Source organism: Pongo abelii, chromosome 18 (genome assembly GCF_028885655.2).
Source record: "Pongo abelii isolate AG06213 chromosome 18, NHGRI_mPonAbe1-v2.0_pri, whole genome shotgun sequence".
NCBI classification, from domain to species: domain Eukaryota; kingdom Metazoa; phylum Chordata; class Mammalia; order Primates; family Hominidae; genus Pongo; species Pongo abelii.
Window position 1 is genome coordinate 32,947,284 of NC_072003.2, and position 18,672 is coordinate 32,965,955.

At 55.1% G+C, this 18,672-nt stretch overlaps 2 protein-coding genes across 10 annotated transcripts; one reads left to right on the top strand and one right to left on the bottom strand.

Annotated features, from left to right (window-relative positions):
• Positions 1 to 47: 47 nt before the first annotated feature.
• Positions 48 to 4,843, bottom strand: CFAP119 (cilia and flagella associated protein 119). 4 transcript variants are annotated; one of them, NM_001205008.1, is made up of 9 exons: positions 4,152 to 4,843; positions 3,801 to 3,832; positions 3,203 to 3,268; positions 2,881 to 3,050; positions 2,264 to 2,334; positions 1,952 to 2,068; positions 1,788 to 1,857; positions 1,622 to 1,711; positions 48 to 280 (listed from the first exon to the last, which is right to left on the bottom strand). In NM_001205008.1, exons 1-9 carry the CDS (start codon positions 4,362 to 4,364, stop codon positions 102 to 104), a joined length of 1,008 nt encoding a protein of 335 aa, NP_001191937.1. In that variant the 5' UTR covers positions 4,365 to 4,843; the 3' UTR covers positions 48 to 101. The 4 variants fall into 4 exon arrangements, with proteins under 4 accessions (NP_001191937.1, XP_054389210.1, XP_054389212.1 ...); XM_054533235.1 differs by having other exon boundaries at positions 49 to 280; positions 1,622 to 1,857; positions 4,152 to 4,737; XM_054533237.1 differs by lacking the exon at positions 3,203 to 3,268 and having other exon boundaries at positions 49 to 280; positions 4,152 to 4,380.
• RNF40 (ring finger protein 40) lies at positions 4,222 to 17,846 on the top strand. Of its 6 annotated transcripts, XR_008514327.2 has the most exons (21): positions 4,821 to 4,955; positions 5,070 to 5,272; positions 5,709 to 5,876; positions 6,009 to 6,150; positions 6,771 to 6,977; positions 7,530 to 7,651; positions 7,773 to 7,919; positions 8,012 to 8,086; positions 8,751 to 8,870; positions 8,967 to 9,146; positions 9,329 to 9,464; positions 10,486 to 10,607; positions 10,695 to 11,122; positions 11,211 to 11,328; positions 11,430 to 11,579; positions 11,778 to 11,990; positions 12,067 to 12,192; positions 14,462 to 14,602; positions 14,718 to 14,819; positions 16,572 to 16,819; positions 16,948 to 17,846. XR_008514327.2 is itself a non-coding variant. In XM_054533061.2 (20 exons), exons 2-20 carry the CDS (start codon positions 5,141 to 5,143, stop codon positions 16,746 to 16,748), a joined length of 3,006 nt encoding a protein of 1,001 aa, XP_054389036.1. In that variant the 5' UTR covers positions 4,222 to 4,955; positions 5,070 to 5,140; the 3' UTR covers positions 16,749 to 17,846.
• Positions 17,847 to 18,672: the final 826 nt, after the last annotated feature.

Below are 18,672 nucleotides of genomic sequence, written 5' to 3' on the forward strand. Positions count from 1 at the left end.
TGTGTCTGTCTGGCTTGGGCAGGAAAGCCCAGAAGGTGCTCATCAGGGTGCAGGGATGGTGCCATTCTGGCCCAGACCTTTATTGGGGAAAATGCTGGGGGTCACTTGGTCTTGCTCTTGCCTTTACCCGGAGGTAGCTGGAAGGGCCGCTCTAGTGCAGTCAACTTGCTGCTGAGCCTTTCCTCGCTGGCCTTGAGCCGCTCCTCCACCAGCTGCTGGAGCTGCTCCAGCTCCTTGTTCACTTGGGTCTTGATGTAGGCTCGGAGGATGTGGACGTGGCCTGCAGGGGTAGGGAAGAAGGGGCAGGGTGAGGAGAGATGCTGTCTGGCAATGGGGGATGGTCCCTAATTGGGCAAACACAGCCCCCAAATTTCCCCTGGGGGATATAGAGGTAGCAATGTTGTTTCCCTTTAGGAAATGTCAGCCAGCCCTTGTGTGAGAGGTAGTCGGGTAGGGTGGCTATGCTGGACTTTGCAGATTCAAATTCTGATCCCTACTCAGTAGCTGTGTGACCTTAAGCAGGTTATTTAACCTATCTGTGCCTCAGCTTCCTTGTATGAAATGTGGATAGTGATACCTAGCACATAGGATTGAGGGAGGATTAAATGAGTTAATTTATGTAAAATGGTTAGAGCAGGGCATGCACTGCACACTTGTTGCCAAGTATGTGCTGGCTGTTATTGTCATTGGCTTTATTTTTTTTTTGAAATGGAGTCTTGCTTTGTCACCCAGGCTGGAGTGCAGTGGCAGCGATCTTGGCTCACTGCAAGCCCTGCCTCCCAGGTTCATGCCATTCTCCTGCCTCAGCCTCCCAGTAGCTGGGACTACAGGCACCCGCCACCACGCCCGGCTAATTTTTTGTATTTTTAGTAGAGACGGGGTTTCACAGTGTTAGCCAGGATGGACTTGATCTCCTGACCTCGTGATCTGCCTGCCTCGGCCTCCCAAAGTGCTGGGATTACAGTCGTGAGCCACTGCACCTGGCCTGTTCTTTGTTTTTTTTTTAACTCTTAAGTTCTGGGATACAAGCAGAACATGCAGGTTTGCTATGTAGGTATACATGTGCCATGGTGGTTTGCTTCACCCATCAACCTGTCATATAGGTTTTAAGCCACCGTCATTGGCTTTCTAATGATCATTTCTCTGGAGCCACCTCAGCTGTGCTTTTTTTTGTTTGTTTTGAGACAGAGTCTTGCTCTGTCGCCCAGGCTGGAGTGCAGTGGCGAGATCTCCGCTCACTGCAGTCTCCACCTCCTGGGTTCATGCAATTCTCCTGCCTCAGCCTCCCGAGTAGCTGGGACTACAAGCACGCACCACCACGCCTGGCTATTTTTTGTATTTTAGTAGATGGGGGGTTTCACGGTGTTGCCCAGGCTGGTCGAAAATTCCTGAGCTCAGGCAATCCACCCGCCTCAGACTGTGCTGGGATTACAGGCGTGAGCTGCCACACCTGGCCTGCAGCTATGCTTTTATCTGTCATCTTGGACTTCTGCATAAGGGATCATTTAGAGAAAGGACTCTATGACTAAAAACAAAAAGTCTGAAGTCCTGATGTGATCCAAACCCTTCATTCTACACCTGCTCAGAGGGACAGGGCAGCCTGCCCCCTCCAGATCCTCACTTGGCTCTGGCTCTGGCGGGGCCACCGTCTCTAGTTCCTCTTTCCGCGGGGTAACTGCCTGCTCCTCCACCTCCTTGCTTTCTTCTTTCTCTGCAAACCAGAAGCAGGAAGAGACTGTGGCCCCAGGCCTGGCCCAGCCCAGCCCTGCCCTGGCACTCTCCCTTACCTGTCTCACTCTCTGGCCACAGTTTGGGTGGCTGCAGCCCCATGTAAGTCAAAGACAGATCCAGCCGCACCTGGGAAGCAAGGCAGAGGGAGGCTGAAAGGAGTGCACCTGCGCTGAGGGGAGGGGCGGTTGAGGGTGGCTCCTCATGGTCCACCACCCCCTACCTGGGGTGTGAAGACGTATTTATAGAGCTTGAAGTGGCGAAAGTAAGTGTTGACCACGTAGTCTTCCAAGGCCAGCAGCTGTTCCTCTTTGAAGAGGTCGATGCTAAAAGGAGGCCGCTGTGGTGGTGACTCGGAATTAGAACCCTGACTACCTTCTGGAGCCCTGGCTTTGCCTCCAAAAGCCCAGCAACAGGAGCAAGGAGAGCCCACTGGGGTCTTCACAAGAAGATAAGGGTGATGAATGTGAGAGAGACTGGGTGAGACCTTGTCTGGGGATGGGTAAAGGTTCCAGAATGTTCCAGGAGAACTGACCCTGACTCCATGGCAAAAAAGGACACTGGTGAAGTAGCGGTAGCACTCCTCCACGTTGCCCAAGGGGGTTGCTGGTAGGGAAAGCAAGATGCGGCAGTGAGGCCCTCTCTGGTATCCATTCATTCACTTCACTCAACAGCTGTTTATGACCATGAGCTTCAGAGGCAGACAGATCTGGGTTTCAGCGCTGGCTTGTTTCCTTAACTCATGTAACAAACATTGAATACCCACTATATGCCCACTGTATGCTGTTTTAGGCACTGAACAAGACAGACAAGGTCCTGCCCTTACGAAGCTTATATTCTGGGGGAAGTGACATAATAAACCAAGAAATAGATCATTTCAGCTATTAAACATTCTAAAGCAGGTTTTATTGTGCACTATGCATATATTTGCATATATTATTTCTCAGAACAGTCCGGTAAAATGTGTGCTGTATCCTTAATTTCTAGATAAGGAAGCAGTGGATTGGAAAGCTGATGGCTTGTGTATGATAATACTACTAATAATGACATATTCCAGGCAGAAATCCCCTGCTTCTGCTTCCCATGGTCACTTGTGCCAGCCCCGGTTCCTCTTCTCCCTGGGGCTCAAACCTGGTAGCTGCCCCCTCTCACCAATACAAGCCTTGTGAAGATCCTGGAGCAGGGCACAAGCCGCTGACGTCTGCTCCAGTGAGAAGCCCTGCTGGCGGCAGAAAATGAGCGCGTGGCAGAAGAGGTCCAGGGTGACGGCATCCCGCAGGCTCTGCTCAGGACACCCTAGCTCCAGCAGCTCAGCCAGCACCCTTGGGAGGGAGAGAGGAGTGAGTGACAACTGGGCCTCCTTTCATCACCCTACACCCACCACATGCTTTGGAGTCAGCCATTCCTCATGTTTTCCCAACCTGACCCCTCAGCCTTTGCCAAGAGCTCTTCCCGTGCCCCCCTCAGTCCCTACTCCCTCATCTCCTCAGCATTGGTGGTCTTCTCCAGCTGGTGCATGGAATGGATGTCCAGGTACTTCCTGTTATAGTAAAAGGAAAAGAGTATTGGTGGCCGTTACCTATCATGACAGGGCTGTGACAGCTAGTGTGTGAGACTGGGAGTTGGGCCACCTGCGTGAAGCTGGGCTCTTTTGCCAGCTTGCTGTGTAACTATGCAAATCGTTAACTCTCTGGGCCTAAATGAACTCTTATGAGCCTCTCCATTTCTAAAGCCTAGGGTTAGGAATCTTGAATTCTTTTTTCTGCTCTGCCACTACCTTGTATGACCTTGGTCAAGTACTCCCTGTGGCCCTGTGGCCCCCTCTGTACAATACTCCTTAGCGGCCATGAGACTCCATTTACATTCTGTCATTGGCTCTTTTTTTCTCACACTGCCTCCTCTTTGGACTGGAGAGGCTGTAAAGCCAACTTCCAGTCACCTGGAGTAATTGCGTCTCCGGGCCTCAGCCTCATCTGTAAAATGGGGATGCCCTGGCCACAGACAGGACTGTTTGGGAGGCAATAAAGGAAGAACGCAAATATTCAATGTAACTTTTGTCTCTTCACACTCACCACATGCAGATCCGGGGTCGGGGCAGCGGCGGCTGCGGAAAGAAAGCGAATTGGGGAAGGCAGCTGTGGTGTCCTGGCCCGTAGCGAAATCTCCAGCGGGCCGGAGAAGGCGCTGTAACTTGCCATCTCATCTCAAGGACTAAGAAGGAGAGGCGCGGGCGAGGGAGGGCTTCAGCAGGCCCTAGGTGCTCTACGCGAGCACGGTAACCACCAGGGTCACACACCCCTGCCTCTCCTCGCCCAGGCAGCCGGGGAGACGTCCCGAACGTTAGTAAGCATAATGACGGGTGGCGCCTGCGGGGGAGCCGGTTTATAAATATTCACGAGCAGACCAGACTGTCCCGCCCTCACCGGAAACAAGTTGGCTCCGGGGTCTTCATCCGCTTTCGCCGCCGCCGCCGCCGTCGTCGTCGTCGACTGGGTCCGCACACTCGCTCGCGTCCGTGCGGCCGACCCACGCACTGAGCTGCGATCCTTCCCCGCTTCCCGCCGCAGCTCGGAGAGATGTTCAAGCTCCGACTGCACCCGCATTCCCAAAAAGTGGCTGGTCTTGCGGTTGAGCATCTCGCCGCTCTTCCGTGCGGCGGGGCGCCCCGGGCTCCCGCCGCCTCGGTTCCAGGACAGCCAGCGCTCGGTCTGCGGCTACCAAGCCCGGGTCCGTTCGCCTCGCTCCGGCCAATCTACGCGCGGAGAGGCGCGGCGGGGCGAATCCGTGGGGCCGTCTCCCTCCGTCTCAACGGCGACGGTTGCCAAGGGGGCTTGTGAGGGAAGGAAGGCGGAAGCGCAGGCTCACGCCAGTGGGTGCGAAGAGAACGCGCAGATACGTAAGAAGTTGCGAGTGCCCACCTGGGCGCCCTCTCTTCCAAGTTGCTAATACGAGGGCCGGCGCTGTCCTCCAGGCTGGGAAGTGCGAGCGCGGTGTCAGTTACTATGGGAACTGCCTCTTGGCCAATCACCGAGAGAAAGAGGAGGTGTTTGGGAAGAAGCGAGAGGACCCGAGTGGCGGGACCAAGCGTAACTAATAGAAGCAGAAGATAAAGAAGTTTCCTCACATCCGGGGCTGCCTTTGGCGCCTGCGCCCTGCGCACCGTTGGGGGGGGGCCAGTGACGTCCGGTGAAATCCAAGATGGCGGCGCTAGGCTGACCCTGCTGCTGGTGAGGGCTCTGGCGCCGGCGGGGACGGGATCCAGCAGGTGTGTGCGGGGTGGAGGGTGGTTGGGGCTGTGGAACACCAGTCGTTCCCACATCTCTGCTCTCTGTCTTCTGCAGGTGACGGAAGTACCGCCTCCTCCCGTCTGACGCCCCTCAGGGGACCCTGCGCCGCTCCAGCCGCCGCGGCCATGTCTGGGCCAAGCAACAAACGCGCCGCCGGCGACGGGGGCTCAGGGCCCCCGGAGAAGAAGCTAAGTCGTGAGGAGAAGACCACCACGACTCTTATCGAGCCCATTCGTCTTGGAGGCATCTCTTCCACGGTTCGTGGGCTCTTGCCTCAACCCTCAGAACTTCCCAGAGCCCTCCCTCTGTTCTCTGGCCAAACTGTCCGGAATCTTACACCCACTTCCCCAAGTTTAGCAAGGTCCGCGTTACAGGATACTCTGTTGAAAGAAGCTGAGAACACGACGCCTGTCTTCCCTTTACAGATAGGGAAACAGCTTCCCGGGGGGCGTGTGACTTATCAAAGACTAACGATTTACAAGGGGACAGGCAGAAACAACGTGAGCCTCCTCGCAACCAAGACACTTTCGCTGTGTGTTGTCTGAGCCTCCTTAGATTCTGTTAGCGGTTAGTGTGGGAATACCCCCATCTCCCATGCATTCCAGATGCTCTGCTCCTCTCTCTTTCTTTCTCTGTGATTGGTTTGTGGGCCCTGCTTGACCCTCTCGTCGGCCCCTTTGTTTCCTTTGGTAGGAGGAGATGGACCTGAAGGTACTACAGTTCAAGAACAAGAAACTGGCAGAGCGGCTGGAACAACGGCAGGCTTGTGAAGATGAACTCCGAGAACGAATTGAGAAGTTGGAGAAGCGGCAGGCCACAGATGATGCCACACTCCTCATCGTCAATCGCTACTGGGCCCAGGTGGATACCTTCTGCTTTCAAAGACCAGGCCTTGATTCAGCTGCCAATCCCCAGATTCTCCTGCTGGGAAAAGAGTATCATGTTGGAAAGCACTAAGGGATTCATAACATTTTTGATGTTTTCTCCTTCCAGCTGGATGAAACTGTGGAAGCCCTTCTCCGATGCCATGAGAGCCAGGGGGAGCTGTCTTCAGCGCCTGAGGCACCTGGGACCCAGGAGGGGCCAACATGTGATGGGACTCCTCTCCCAGAGCCGGGGACATCAGAGCTGAGGGGTAGGACCAGAGTCCTGGGATCTGGGGAGCTTAAGTTCTGGGAAAAGTCCTGGGGAGGAGGGGACTTTGGTGTTGGGCCCCTGAATTGCCTGCCTTACTACTCCCCACGAAATGGATTTCATGTTTGGGCAGTAAAGTGCAGTGCACAAAAACACAGGCTTTGGACTCTGACTAACTTGGTTTATAGAGCAAGTCATGTTTTGACACCCATTTGTTTCAAAACAGTATTATGGTTGAGTATTAACTATGTATTTGACGCTTCATAGAAATGAGTGTTGTACTTGCTATGAATGAGGAAATTATAAACATAGTAAGCAGAAAGTACTGGGGCTCCTGAAAGGGAATGATTGTGTGTGCATGCATGTGTGTGTGATTCTAATTTATATTGGGAAAGCACAGGAAGCTTCCCTGAGGATGTGATACACAACTCTGTAGCTTTGAGGAAATTACTTTACCTCCCGGAACTTCATTTGTCTCACTTTCAGGATGGAGATAATAGTGCACTATAGGTTGTGTTGATTAAGTGAACCATGAGTATTGAAGGGCTCAGTCTGGAACTTGGTACAGAGTGGTAGTAACTGCTGCTGTTATCCTCATGAGGGTCTGTCCATTCCTTCCAGACCCCTTGCCGATGCAGCTGCGGCCCCCTCTCAGTGAGCCGGCCTTGGCTTTTGTGGTGGCACTGGGTGCCAGCAGCAGTGAGGAGGTGGAGCTGGAGCTGCAAGGCCGAATGGAGTTCTCCAAGGCAGCTGTGTCTCGTGTGGTAGAGGCCTCAGACCGCCTACAGCGCCGGGTGGAGGAACTCTGTCAGCGAGTGTACAGCCGAGGTGGGTTCTTTGTGCCCATACCCAAGAGGTGTCCATCCCCACCTGCATCTTGATGGCACCCCTTCCCGATTCCCCTAATGCCCGAGTCCAAGGGCGGCCAGAATTCCCCAAGGAATAAATCAGCCATGTTCTCGGAAGAGGTAGGTTAGGCTGTAGGTGGGGGTTCCAACTTTGATTCCGGGATTGAATGCTAGAGAGATGGGTTGGAGGAGTTGTTGATGCCGGTAGAGCCTCTTGGCCAGAGGCCCCTCTGGAGCACTTGGTGTGGGTTGCGGATCCGCAAGGCATAGCTTCAAGGGCTCAGGCCTTGTAGGTTGACAGGCTTCTCCCACCTTAGTTCTGCCACCCTCACCTGGACATGCTGGGAAAGTGGCTCCTCTCTCTGAGCTAGTTTCCTTCTCTGTGCAGTGGGGATAAAGACTCCTGGCTTTGTCACGAGAAATGGGCAAGACAGCTGGTGGATCACACTGGGCACATAGCAGACTCCAGAATGAGTTAGTTGTTTGCCCCATTGCCCTGAGCTGGGCTCTTACCTGGGCCCTGCCTTCCCAGGGGACAGTGAGCCCCTCAGTGAGGCGGCTCGGGCACGCACCCGAGAGCTGGGCCGTGAGAACCGGCGACTGCAGGACTTGGCCACTCAGCTGCAGGAAAAACACCACCGCATCTCGTTGGAGGTGAGGAGCTGGGGGCTTTGGGGGTGGGATTAGAATCAGGTAGGATTTGGGTTAAATGGGCACTCAGGGACCTCAGGAACCAAGTCCCCCATCCAAGCATCTGCTCCCTCATTGTTCCCAGTACTCCGAGCTCCAAGATAAAGTGACATCGGCAGAGACCAAGGTGCTGGAGATGGAGACAACAGTGGAGGACTTGCAGTGGGACATCGAGAAGCTGCGGAAGCGAGAGCAAAAGCTCAATAAGCACCTGGCAGAGGCCTTAGAGCAGGTGGGACGGGGTGCTGGGGCAGGTGAGGCAAGGCTGGGCCCTTGGGCCCTAGCTCCTCCCCTCCACGTCCATTGCCTGTTTTCTCTCCACAGCTTAACTCTGGCTACTATGTATCTGGGAGCTCCTCAGGCTTCCAGGGGGGCCAGATCACACTCAGCATGCAGAAGGTGAGTGGCGTCTTCCTCCCACCCCTTCTCACAACCTCTTCTCTGTTGCACTCTTGAAATTCCCCTCAGGACAAAGGACAAACATCCATCTCCGAGGCCCTTCCTGGTCACTCCTGCTGCTCTTCCTTTCATGCATTCATATACTTGTTGAGTAAATTTTTGAATACTTAGTGCTAGGCACTAGGCATATTGGTGAGAACAAAATAGAGGTCAAAACTTTCATGGACCAGACAAGAAATAAATAAAAGAATATATCTTTAGGTTCTACTTGTGGTAACAGACAAGAAATCAGTAAAATAGTGTTATCAGTGTGTTATGAGTACCACAAAGATAAAGCACAGAAGAGAGAGATAGGAGTGAGTTGGAGTCAGTTGGCATCTGGTGGTCACTGTGCCCTTTTTCCCCTTTACTAGCATTTTAGGCCTTCCTGGAATGCTTCCGTGACTCCCCATCAGTTAAGAACCTTAGTTCCCAGCACCAACCATGCAGTATTGAATTTTCTCCCATTTTTCTGGGAGCCCTTAGGAGAGTACTTGGTTTGGGGTGTCAGAATCTATCATTGCCCTGCACGGGGTGCTTGGGGTGGAGTGTATGCTGGGGATGTAAGGGAGGCCTGCTGTCACATCTGGCCCTGCCTCCCATGGCCCTGCCTCCCACTCCTTAGTTTGAGATGCTGAATGCAGAGTTAGAGGAAAACCAGGAATTGGCCAACAGCCGCATGGCAGAGCTGGAGAAACTGCAGGCCGAACTTCAGGGGGCTGTGCGGACAAATGAGCGCCTCAAGGTGGGCTGCCATAGGGGCTGAGAGGGCCTGTGCCTGTAAGGGAGGGACTGAGCCTTGAATCCTGTTGCTGATCCCATTTGGGCATCCCTGCCCCAGGTGGCCCTGCGGAGCCTTCCTGAGGAGGTAGTGCGGGAGACGGGAGAGTACCGCATGCTGCAGGCCCAATTCTCACTGCTCTACAACGAGTCTCTGCAAGTGAAGACCCAGCTAGACGAGGCTCGGGGCCTGCTGCTGGCCACCAAGAACTCCCATCTGCGACACATCGAGCACATGGAGGTATGGCCCTGGAACAGGCGTTAGGGCTGGGCTAAGGGCCAGACCCTTAGTGTTGAGGTGTTTGTGGCTTCCGAGGCCCTGTGTGCCAGCCAGGCGTCCTTGGGGAATAGATTCTTCCTAAGATACTGAGTCCTGAGGTGGGACCGAGGGGCTGTGTGGGTCCTTAACACATCAACCCACAGAGCGACGAGCTGGGGCTGCAGAAGAAGCTGCGCACAGAGGTCATTCAGCTGGAGGACACACTGGCCCAGGTACGCAAGGAGTATGAGATGCTGCGCATCGAGTTTGAGCAGAATCTGGCGGCCAACGAGCAGGCGGGTATGTGGTGAGGATAAGGCGGAGTGGGGCCTTATCTGGGAGTGCTGGGCCCTGGTGTGGGGCTGCTGCTTATCCAGATGCAAGAGGCTAAAGCCTTTTTTTTCACAGAGCCTCGGCTTCCTATGCAAAACAGGGCCTGCACTGCTTGGCTTCCAGGCACAGTGAGGGTCACGCCAGCTGGGGTGGCTGATGGAAGCAGGCACATGCAGAGTCTGAGCTGTCAGCCCTGTCCTCATTCTTCTGGTCTGATGACGTCTCTGTCTGTCAGATACTTGTGTTACAAAGATTTATCAAATGCCACCTATGAGCCAGGCTCTGTTCTAGGGTTTGGGGTTATCCCAGTGAACAAAACAGAATTCCTGCCATGTGGAGCAACATTCTGATAGAAGACAGACTAGAGGAAGACGAACTAGTCGAAGAAAAATGGAAAATGTGTTAGCTCGTGACAAATAGGAAAGTAAAGCAGAAAAGGAAAATAGGAAGTATCAGGAGAAAGAGTGTTGCAATTCTGGATAGGAGGCCAGGGAGATGTACTGGGAAGGTGATGTTTAAGAATCTAGAAGAAGTTGACTGACTTTTGTGAATGTTGCAGTTACCTTCTCTATTAAAGGGAATTGGATGTATAAAAAGAAAAGAAAAGAAAAAAAATCTAGGCCAGGTATAGTGATTCATGCCAGCACTTTGGGAGGCCAAGGTGGGAGGATCACTTGAGGCCAGGAATTTGAGACCAGCCTGGGCAACAAAGTGAGACACTGTTTCTATCTTAAAAAAAAAAAAAAAAAAAAAAACACAACATATTCTACATTAGCAAAAGTCGTATGAATAGGCAGTGTCAAGTTAATTTTGGGTGAGTTTCCTTGAAGTTAGCATTATTTATTTTGATGAGTTCATGCTCCGTTGAGGCCGCAGTGTTCCCCTCCTGCACAGTGGGAGTGATGGCATAGCCTATTCCCCCACTGAGGGGTTGGAGTCCTAACCCAGGAACTGGTTCTGACACCTTTACTTCCTGATGCTCCTCCAGGGCCCATCAACCGTGAGATGCGCCACCTGATTAGTAGTCTTCAAAACCACAACCACCAGCTAAAAGGGGACGCCCAGCGATACAAGCGGAAGCTTCGAGAAGTACAAGCTGAGATTGGCAAGGTGAGAAGGGGCCTGCCTGGGAAAAGGTTTGGTTAGACTCCAGTGAACACCATCTGACTTCATCCCTCTTCCTCTCTGCCTTTGCAGCTCCGGGCCCAGGCCAGTGGCTCTACCCACTCCACCCCCAACCTGGGCCACCCAGAGGATTCTGGCCTCAGTGCCCCAGCCCCAGGGAAAGAGGAGGGTGGGCCAGGCCCTGTCAGTACCCCCGACAGCAGAAAGGAGATGGCTCCAGTGCCTGGCACCACCACTACTACCACTTCAGTGAAGAAGGAGGAGCTGGTCCCCTCTGAAGAGGATGTCCAGGGCTTAACCCCTGGGGCCCAGGGCCCTTCCTCCCGGGGCCGAGAACCTGAGGCCAGGCCCAAGCGGGAGCTTCGGGAACGAGAAGGTCCCAGCCTCGGACCTCCACCTGTAGCCTCCGCTCTCTCAAGGGCTGATCGGGAGAAGGCCAAGGTGGAAGAAGCCAAGCGGAAGGAATCAGAACTCCTCAAGGGTCTCCGAGCAGAGCTCAAGTGAGGCTCTGTTCCTGTCTCCTTCCTGACCCTGCCAGGTGGCCTCCAGTCCCACTCACCAAGACTTCCTCCTGTACCTTCTTGCCAGGAAGGCCCAGGAGAGCCAGAAGGAGATGAAACTGCTGCTGGATATGTACAAGTCAGCGCCCAAGGAGCAGCGGGATAAGGTGCAGCTCATGGCAGCGGAACGCAAGGCCAAGGCCGAGGTGAGGGCAGCTGGAGCTTGTGGGGCATGCAGAAAGGCAGAGCAGAGTCCTAGGTCAGCAGGAAGCAGTGTCAAGAGAGTTTCTTTTTCCCTGTGCTGTAGGTTGATGAGCTGCGGAGCCGTATCCGGGAATTGGAGGAGAGGGATCGAAGGGAGAGCAAGAAGATCGCGGATGAGGATGCCCTGCGGCGCATTCGGCAGGCAGAGGAGCAGATAGAACACCTGCAGCGCAAGCTGGGTGCTACCAAGCAGGTGCGGCCCATGTGGTGCCCTCGCGTTGGAACGCAGAGAGATCCCTTCATACCCTGTTTGGTGCCTCTAGTGCCTGCAGCACCTTGATGATCTGGGTCCCCTTTGTGGTTCTGTGCTTCGCTGAGTTTTCCCATGGTTCCCCCACAGCCATCCTGTCCACTTCCCACATTCCATCTTGTCTCTGCCCACTTGCTGCAGGAGGAGGAGGCTCTGCTCTCAGAGATGGATGTGACAGGTCAGGCTTTTGAGGACATGCAGGAACAGAACGGGCGCCTGCTACAGCAGTTGCGGGAAAAGGATGACGCCAACTTTAAGCTAATGTCAGAGCGGATCAAGGCCAACCAGATTCACAAGCTGCTGCGGGAGGAGAAGGATGAGTTGGGCGAGCAGGTCCTTGGCCTCAAGTCCCAGGTATGGCCTCCCCCAGCTTGCAGGGTGGAGCTGGAGAGGGGGGGGTCATGGCCCTGAGTCCTCCTCTGGTCCTTAGGTGGATGCCCAGCTGCTGACTGTGCAGAAGCTGGAGGAGAAGGAACGGGCCTTGCAGGGCAGCCTCGGGGGTGTGGAGAAGGAGCTGACGCTGCGCAGCCAAGCCCTGGAGCTCAACAAGCGGAAGGTGAGGCTGGGCCAGGGGGACACACAGCTTGGGCTGCTGGCTCACCTCCTCACCTTCCGGTTCTGCTCAGAGCACCCAACGCAATAGCCTGAGGTGAAGCCAGGCTGTCACAGAACAGCTCACACATATTGAACATTTACATGTGCCAGACCACATGCTGAGTACTTGACATGCTTGGTCACATTTCAGTCTCACTAATCTTATCAAGATGGTGTTTACGGGCGTGGTGGCTCACGTCTGTAATCCCAACACTTTGGGAAACAGAGGCGGGAGGTTTGCTTGAGGCCAGGAGTTGGAGACCAGCCTGGGCAACATAGTGAGACCCCATCTCTACAAAAAAATTTTTAAATTAGCTGGGTGTGGTGGTACGTGCCTGTAGTCCCAGCTTCTCGAGTGACAGGCTGACAGGTGAGAGATCACTTGAACCCAGGAGGTTGAGGCTGCAGTGAGCTATGATCACACCACTGCACTGCAGTCTGGGTGACAAGAGCGAGACTCTGTCCCTAGGGAAAAAAAACAAAAGATGGATTTTTTTTTTTTTTTTTGAGATGGAGTCTTGTTCTGTCGCCCAGGCTGGAGCGCAGTGGTGCAATCTCGGCTCACTGCAACCTCCGCCTCCCAGGTTCAAGCAACTCTCCCAACTTAGCCTCTCAAGTAGCTGGGATTACAGGCACACACCACCACGCCCGGCTAATTTTTGTATTTTTTTTAGTAGAGACAGGGTTTCACCATGTTGGCCAGGCTGGTATCGAACTCCTGACCTTGTGATCCGCCCACACTGGCCTCCCAAAGTGCTGGGTTTACAGCGTGAGCCACTGCACCTGGCCGGATTTTGTTTTTAGCCTCATTTTATAAATAAGGAAACTGAGGCTCAGGGAGGTGTACTGTTCTGCTCAAGAGGGGGTGGCCCTAATATTTGGGTCCAAGCCTCCTTGACTCCAGGCTCTACCTTCTAACCACTCGCTGGTGAACTGTAAAGTGGGGATGATGTTCTCTGTCACATAGTTGTATTAAATATAAGAAACGTCTAGCTTTGGCTAAAGGCTTAAGATTAACATTGATTTCCATTTCCTCTGAAGCTGTTTTATTCTCCAGTTAGTTCATTCATTTAAGCAGTATGTTTGTGTTTTTTTTTTGTTTTATTTTGTTTTTTTTTAGACGGAGTCTAGCTCTGTTGCTCAGGCTGGAGTACAGTGGCTCGGTCTCAGTTCACTGCAACCTCCGCCTCCCAGGTTCAAGCGATTCTTCTGCCTTAGTGTCCTGAGTAGATGGGACTACAGGAGCCTGCCACCTCGCCCAGCTAATTTTTGTATTTTTAGTAGAGACGGGGTTTCACTGTGTTGGCCAGGCTGGTCTCAAACTCCTGACCTCGTGATTTGCCCGCCTTGGCCTCCCAAAGTGTTGGGATTACAAGTGTGAGCCACCGCGCCTGGCCCATTTAAGCAGTATATTTTACATCCCTGTACTAGGCCTTGCGCTGATTGCTGTGGAGACAGTGGGAACAAGAAGGTCCCTGCCTTTCAGTCAAAGCTGGAACTTCAGGTCTTGGCAGGCAGAGCAGGCCAGTAATCCACCAAATAAAATAGTGCATGTCACAGTAAGCCTTGTGCAGGAATCTGAGGCGCTGTCAAAAATAGGGGAGCCTTTTAGGAGGTGACACTTGAGCTGAGGCCCAGGGGAGCTGCGTGTGTGGTGGGGAAGTTGAGGGGAGCAGAGAGGAGAGCCTTGTGAAGGCTCAAAAACCAGACAGCAGGCCAGGCGCGGTGGCTCACAACTGTAATCCCAGCACTTTGGGAGGCCGAGGCGGGCAGATCACGAGGTCAGGAGATCTAGACCATCCTGGTTAACATGGTGAAACCTCATCTCTACTAAAAATAGAAAAAATTAGCCGGGCGTGGTGGCGGGCACCTATAGTCCTAGCTACATGGGAGGCTGAGGCAGGAGACTGGTGTGAACCCAGGAGTCGGAGGTTGCAGTGAGCCGAGATCGCACCACTGGACTCCAGCCTGGGGGACAGAGCAAGACTCCGTCTCAAAAAAACAAACAAAAAACAAACCAAAAAACCCCCCCAAAAAACAGCATCACATGGGAGGAACTGGAGAGGGAGAACAGGAGGGGAGGGCTTTTAGGGCTCAGGAGGCAGGAGCAGCTCCAGGGCAGGTGTCACTGGGGCACTGGACACAAGCAACAAGCATTGGTGGGCCATGACTCCACATGCCTGAGTCACCAGGCTCAGACCAGTGCCTCCTTCCTGTTCCACCCCACTCAGGCTGTAGAAGCCGCCCAGCTGGCCGAGGACTTGAAAGTGCAGCTGGAGCATGTGCAGACTCGGCTGCGGGAGATCCAGCCCTGCCTGGCAGAGAGCCGGGCTGCTCGTGAGAAAGAGAGCTTCAACCTCAAGAGGGCTCAGGTGTGTGCAGGGGTGAGGGGCCAGGCCAGGGTGGTCCACGGTCACGGACCTATCCTGGGGGCAAGCGGCTCAAGGTTGAGGACCCTTGCCCTTAGCCAGGCCTCTCCTGCTCCAGGAGGACATCTCACGGCTGCGGCGCAAGCTGGAAAAGCAGAGGAAGGTGGAGGTCTACGCGGATGCCGACGAAATCCTCCAGGAGGAGATCAAGGAGTACAAGGTGGGGCTGTGGGCCAAGTTGTGCCCTGTCCCCCTGGGAATTGTAGATGCAGGATTGCTGAGACCGTAGTGGAGAGTCTGGGGACCCTGGAAGTAATGTAGGGATGCAGAAAGTGGGCAGCACAGTGGTCACAGAGTCAAATGCTGTTTGTTGTACATGTACCGTGAGCCAGGCACGGTGTTTGGCTGGGTGTGGGTTGGGAGGCTAGGAAGTGGCCCTGGTCTCTGACTTCTTGAAACTGACAGTCAGTTAGGGGAGGAGGCAGCCAAGTAATTCTCTCATCCCAGATGTGTAATGTGATGGCAGAGGCCAGAGGGGCTGAGGGGACTCAGGGGAGGCCCTTCCCCTGGGCCTGGGGTCAGCAGGCTTCCTGGAGTGAATGTCACCACAGCAGACCTGAAGAATAGGCCAGACGTGGCCGTGAGGAACGGGGGTGAGTGGCTTTAGGCAAAGGGAACAGCAGATGCGGAGGCCTGAGCAGAGGGGTTGCTGGGACAGCACCGGAGGTTGTAATCAGAGGAGCCAATGTGGAGAGGTTGGGCGGTGTCACCTCCTGAAGGGTGTGGTACGCCAGATTGAGACCTCAAAGGGTTTTAAACAGGAGAGTGATGTGGTTAGATTTGTTGTTGGTTTTGGGCTGGAAGAGGTAGACTGGAGGCAGGGAAATTGTTATGGTATTGCAGTCACTGAGGCAGAAACCAGAGTAGATGGGTTCAGGAGACATTTCAGAGGCAGAATTGCTTGGACTCGGGGATGGATCGAATGCATGGAGTGAGGGAAAGGGAACACTTGGAGGACTCCTGGTTTCCTGATTTGAGAAACTAGGTGGATAGCCAGTACCATTTAGGGGGTTAGGAGGCCTGCGGGGGAGCAGGTTCTATGGGATGGTGTCAAAGGATGCTGAGAAGGTGCCTGTGGGACCCCTTGGGAGGCTGGGAAGGCGCTCAAGGCAGAAGGGCTTGGCTGGAGAATGGGCTTGGGGAATGTCAGTAGGGGCAGAGGTGGAAACCACATATGACTTGGTCATCCCCTGGAAACAGTTGAGCCTTGAAGGGCAGAGGCAGCTGGAGGCAGCCATGGGGTAGAGGCAGGCTTGGGAGCCTGTTCAGTGCTGGTGCATAGGGTCCTGGGAGACAGGAGTGATGGCAGGGAGGCTGCTGAGGCGGCAGGCTGGGCTGGGATTTTAGCAGGCTGGAGGAGCACTGTTGGGGGATGCTGAGTTGAGTCAATCCATGTCTGGAGTTGGAGGTGAGACCCTCCTGGTGGCGGAAGAGAGGTCTCAGGCTAAGAAGGGACCCACGGCAGGGTCTCTGGCCAGTGCCGAGGCTGGGCCCAGTTGAGGGTAGAGAGAACAGATTTCTAGTTGCATTGCCATTCCAGCTGTGACTTAGCAAGTGCAGGTGAAGAGGTAGACAAGATTGGGATTTCACCAGAGAAGGCCAGTAGGGCAGGAGGTGAAGCCCCAAGGCAGAGTCCAGGCTGGGCCTGTGGGTCCTTGTCCTTTTGAGGGGACACATGATAGCCATCACTGCCCAGTGATGAGTCCGGACTCTGCTGATTTCTAGTGTTGAGACCTTGGCCTCTGCACCTCAGTTTGCTCATTCATAGAGTGCTCGTCCCTACCTCCAGGGTTATGGGAGGATGAGGTGCAGTCTCCAGTGTGGTGGGCTTGGCCTGGACTCCTCCTGCTGTCAGCTTGGGGTCTGGGCACTGTCAGAGTTGTTCCCAAGCTGATGCCTTTGCCTGGCCCAGGCGCGGTTGACCTGCCCCTGCTGTAACACCCGCAAGAAGGATGCAGTCCTTACCAAGTGCTTCCACGTTTTCTGCTTCGAGTGCGTGCGGGGCCGCTATGAGGCCCGCCAGAGGAAGTGCCCCAAGTGCAACGCGGCCTTTGGTGCCCACGACTTCCATCGTATCTACATCAGCTGAACCTGAAACTCAGGGGACTCTGGAACACCATGGACCCTGGGGGCTGTGCCCCCAGCCCCTCCCCACCCCAGGTCTAGTGGCCCCACCCTCCATTCCGGACCCCATGGGCCCAGCCCCTGCCCATCTAGTTGGTTTGGGGACCCTGGTGCATGCTAGTGGGCGTGGGATCAGCCAAGCTTCGTTCCATCTTTTCCTAAAGGTCAGAGCTGCAGCCTAGGGGGCACTGCCCTACAGAAAAGTTCTGCCTGAGAGGCCTGAGGAGCCCAGAGCACTCGACTGAGCTTCCCGGAAACTGGCCCTAACCTGTCTGTCTCCATGGATGCATCTTAACCCTAAGGAAAATTCCCCAGGCTGTGATCTCCTACCCTAGGAAAGGCTCGCTCCCTGCCTACTGGCTCACAAATGAGGACCAGTCCTTGTTCCTTGTTTGAGACTGGGCTGCAGGCCCCAGGAAGACTTTCCTTCACCCACCATCCCCCTAACCTTGGCAGGGCTTCTGTCCTGTGGAGTTCCTTGGACACCTTGGTCTGGCTTTTGTGCCAAGGGCTGAAGGAGGTACCCTCTTGGCAGATGGGGGCATCACTCGCTTCCTTTGGGAAGCTCTAAGGTTGCTGCAGTCACCTTCCTCATCTTGCAGGTGCTGAACCAACATCATCAGTTTCTATTCTAATCAGGCCCCTTCCCAATCTCCACTTCTCTCCCAAGCCCATTTACCCCCACCTCATGCATCCCAAGGCTCTACTGGGTCCCTGGACCTAACCCTGCTTTCATCCTGGTGGCCTTAACTACAGTGGAGGTGGAACTTCCCAGGAGGGGAAGGGACAGACCAGCCCCAGCCGCTGGGCCAACTTCCAATCATTCCAGCTAGAAGAGCTTCCCCCTGACACCCTGTGACTGAGCCTGTGTCCTGTCTGCCTGCCCAGCCATGCTCCATCGGCTGTGAGGGCAGCGCCTGGAGAGGCCAGAGGGTTGGAACTGCAGGGGCCCGTTTGGACCCACAGCCTCTGCTCTAGAGATGCTTGTATAGGCTGTTAATTGTGATGAATAAACGTTCAACCCTCGGCCTGTAGCCAGAGTAGACAGGCCTCGCACCCCAAATGTAGTCCCCCGATTTTAGCTGCAGCAGCTGAGCAGCACTTTGCTGGCTTGGTGTGAGCCTGGGAGGGCTCAGACTTAACGGTCGGCAGGGATCCCGGACTGGGCCTGAAGGGAAGAGCGTGGTGGTCGCCGGGGAGCCGCCTGTCCTGCTCTCACGGACCCCGGTCTGACCACGCCCTTGGCTGTCATGGCCTGGGGATGCCGGGACTCCTCGGGCTGCATCCTGGGAAGTGTAGTTCCTGGTCCGCACATGGTTAGGAGGTTCTCGGAGGGAGAGCTGGTTTCCCGGTTGCGCTGGCCAAAGGCCAGCCTGAACTGGATCCTGCGGGCCGCTTCTCAGCGGCTTCACCCCCACACCACTGGAACGCACAGATCGTGACACCTCAGCTGGGTGACTTCCTTCATTGCAATCGGCTTCGGGAGCAGTGCGGCGTGTACCGAGCGGCGCCCTTGGGCTCAGCGCGCTGCAGGCGCCCCGGGCAGATCCTTCACCGAGGCGGAACTGGGGCTGGCGCCAGAGCCGGTGCGGAGCGGTGTTGGTTCAGGCGCCGGCGACAGGGCTATGGCCACGGTAGGGGCCGCGTGCCTCTCAGTGGTGGCGCCTTCGGGCCCCATTGGCGCCCGGGGCTTAGGCGGGGCCACCGCTGCTGGACCAGGACGGACTGGAGACGGAGACGCGGGCCGCAACGGTGACCTCGGGCGCAGGGCTGGCGGCAGCGGGCACGCTGGTGGAAGCGCGGGCTGCGGCGGGGAAGGACATGGGGCCGCAGAGGAAGTGCCGATGGCCCAGGGCAGCGGTGCGAGGGTGGGAAAAACGCAGGATATT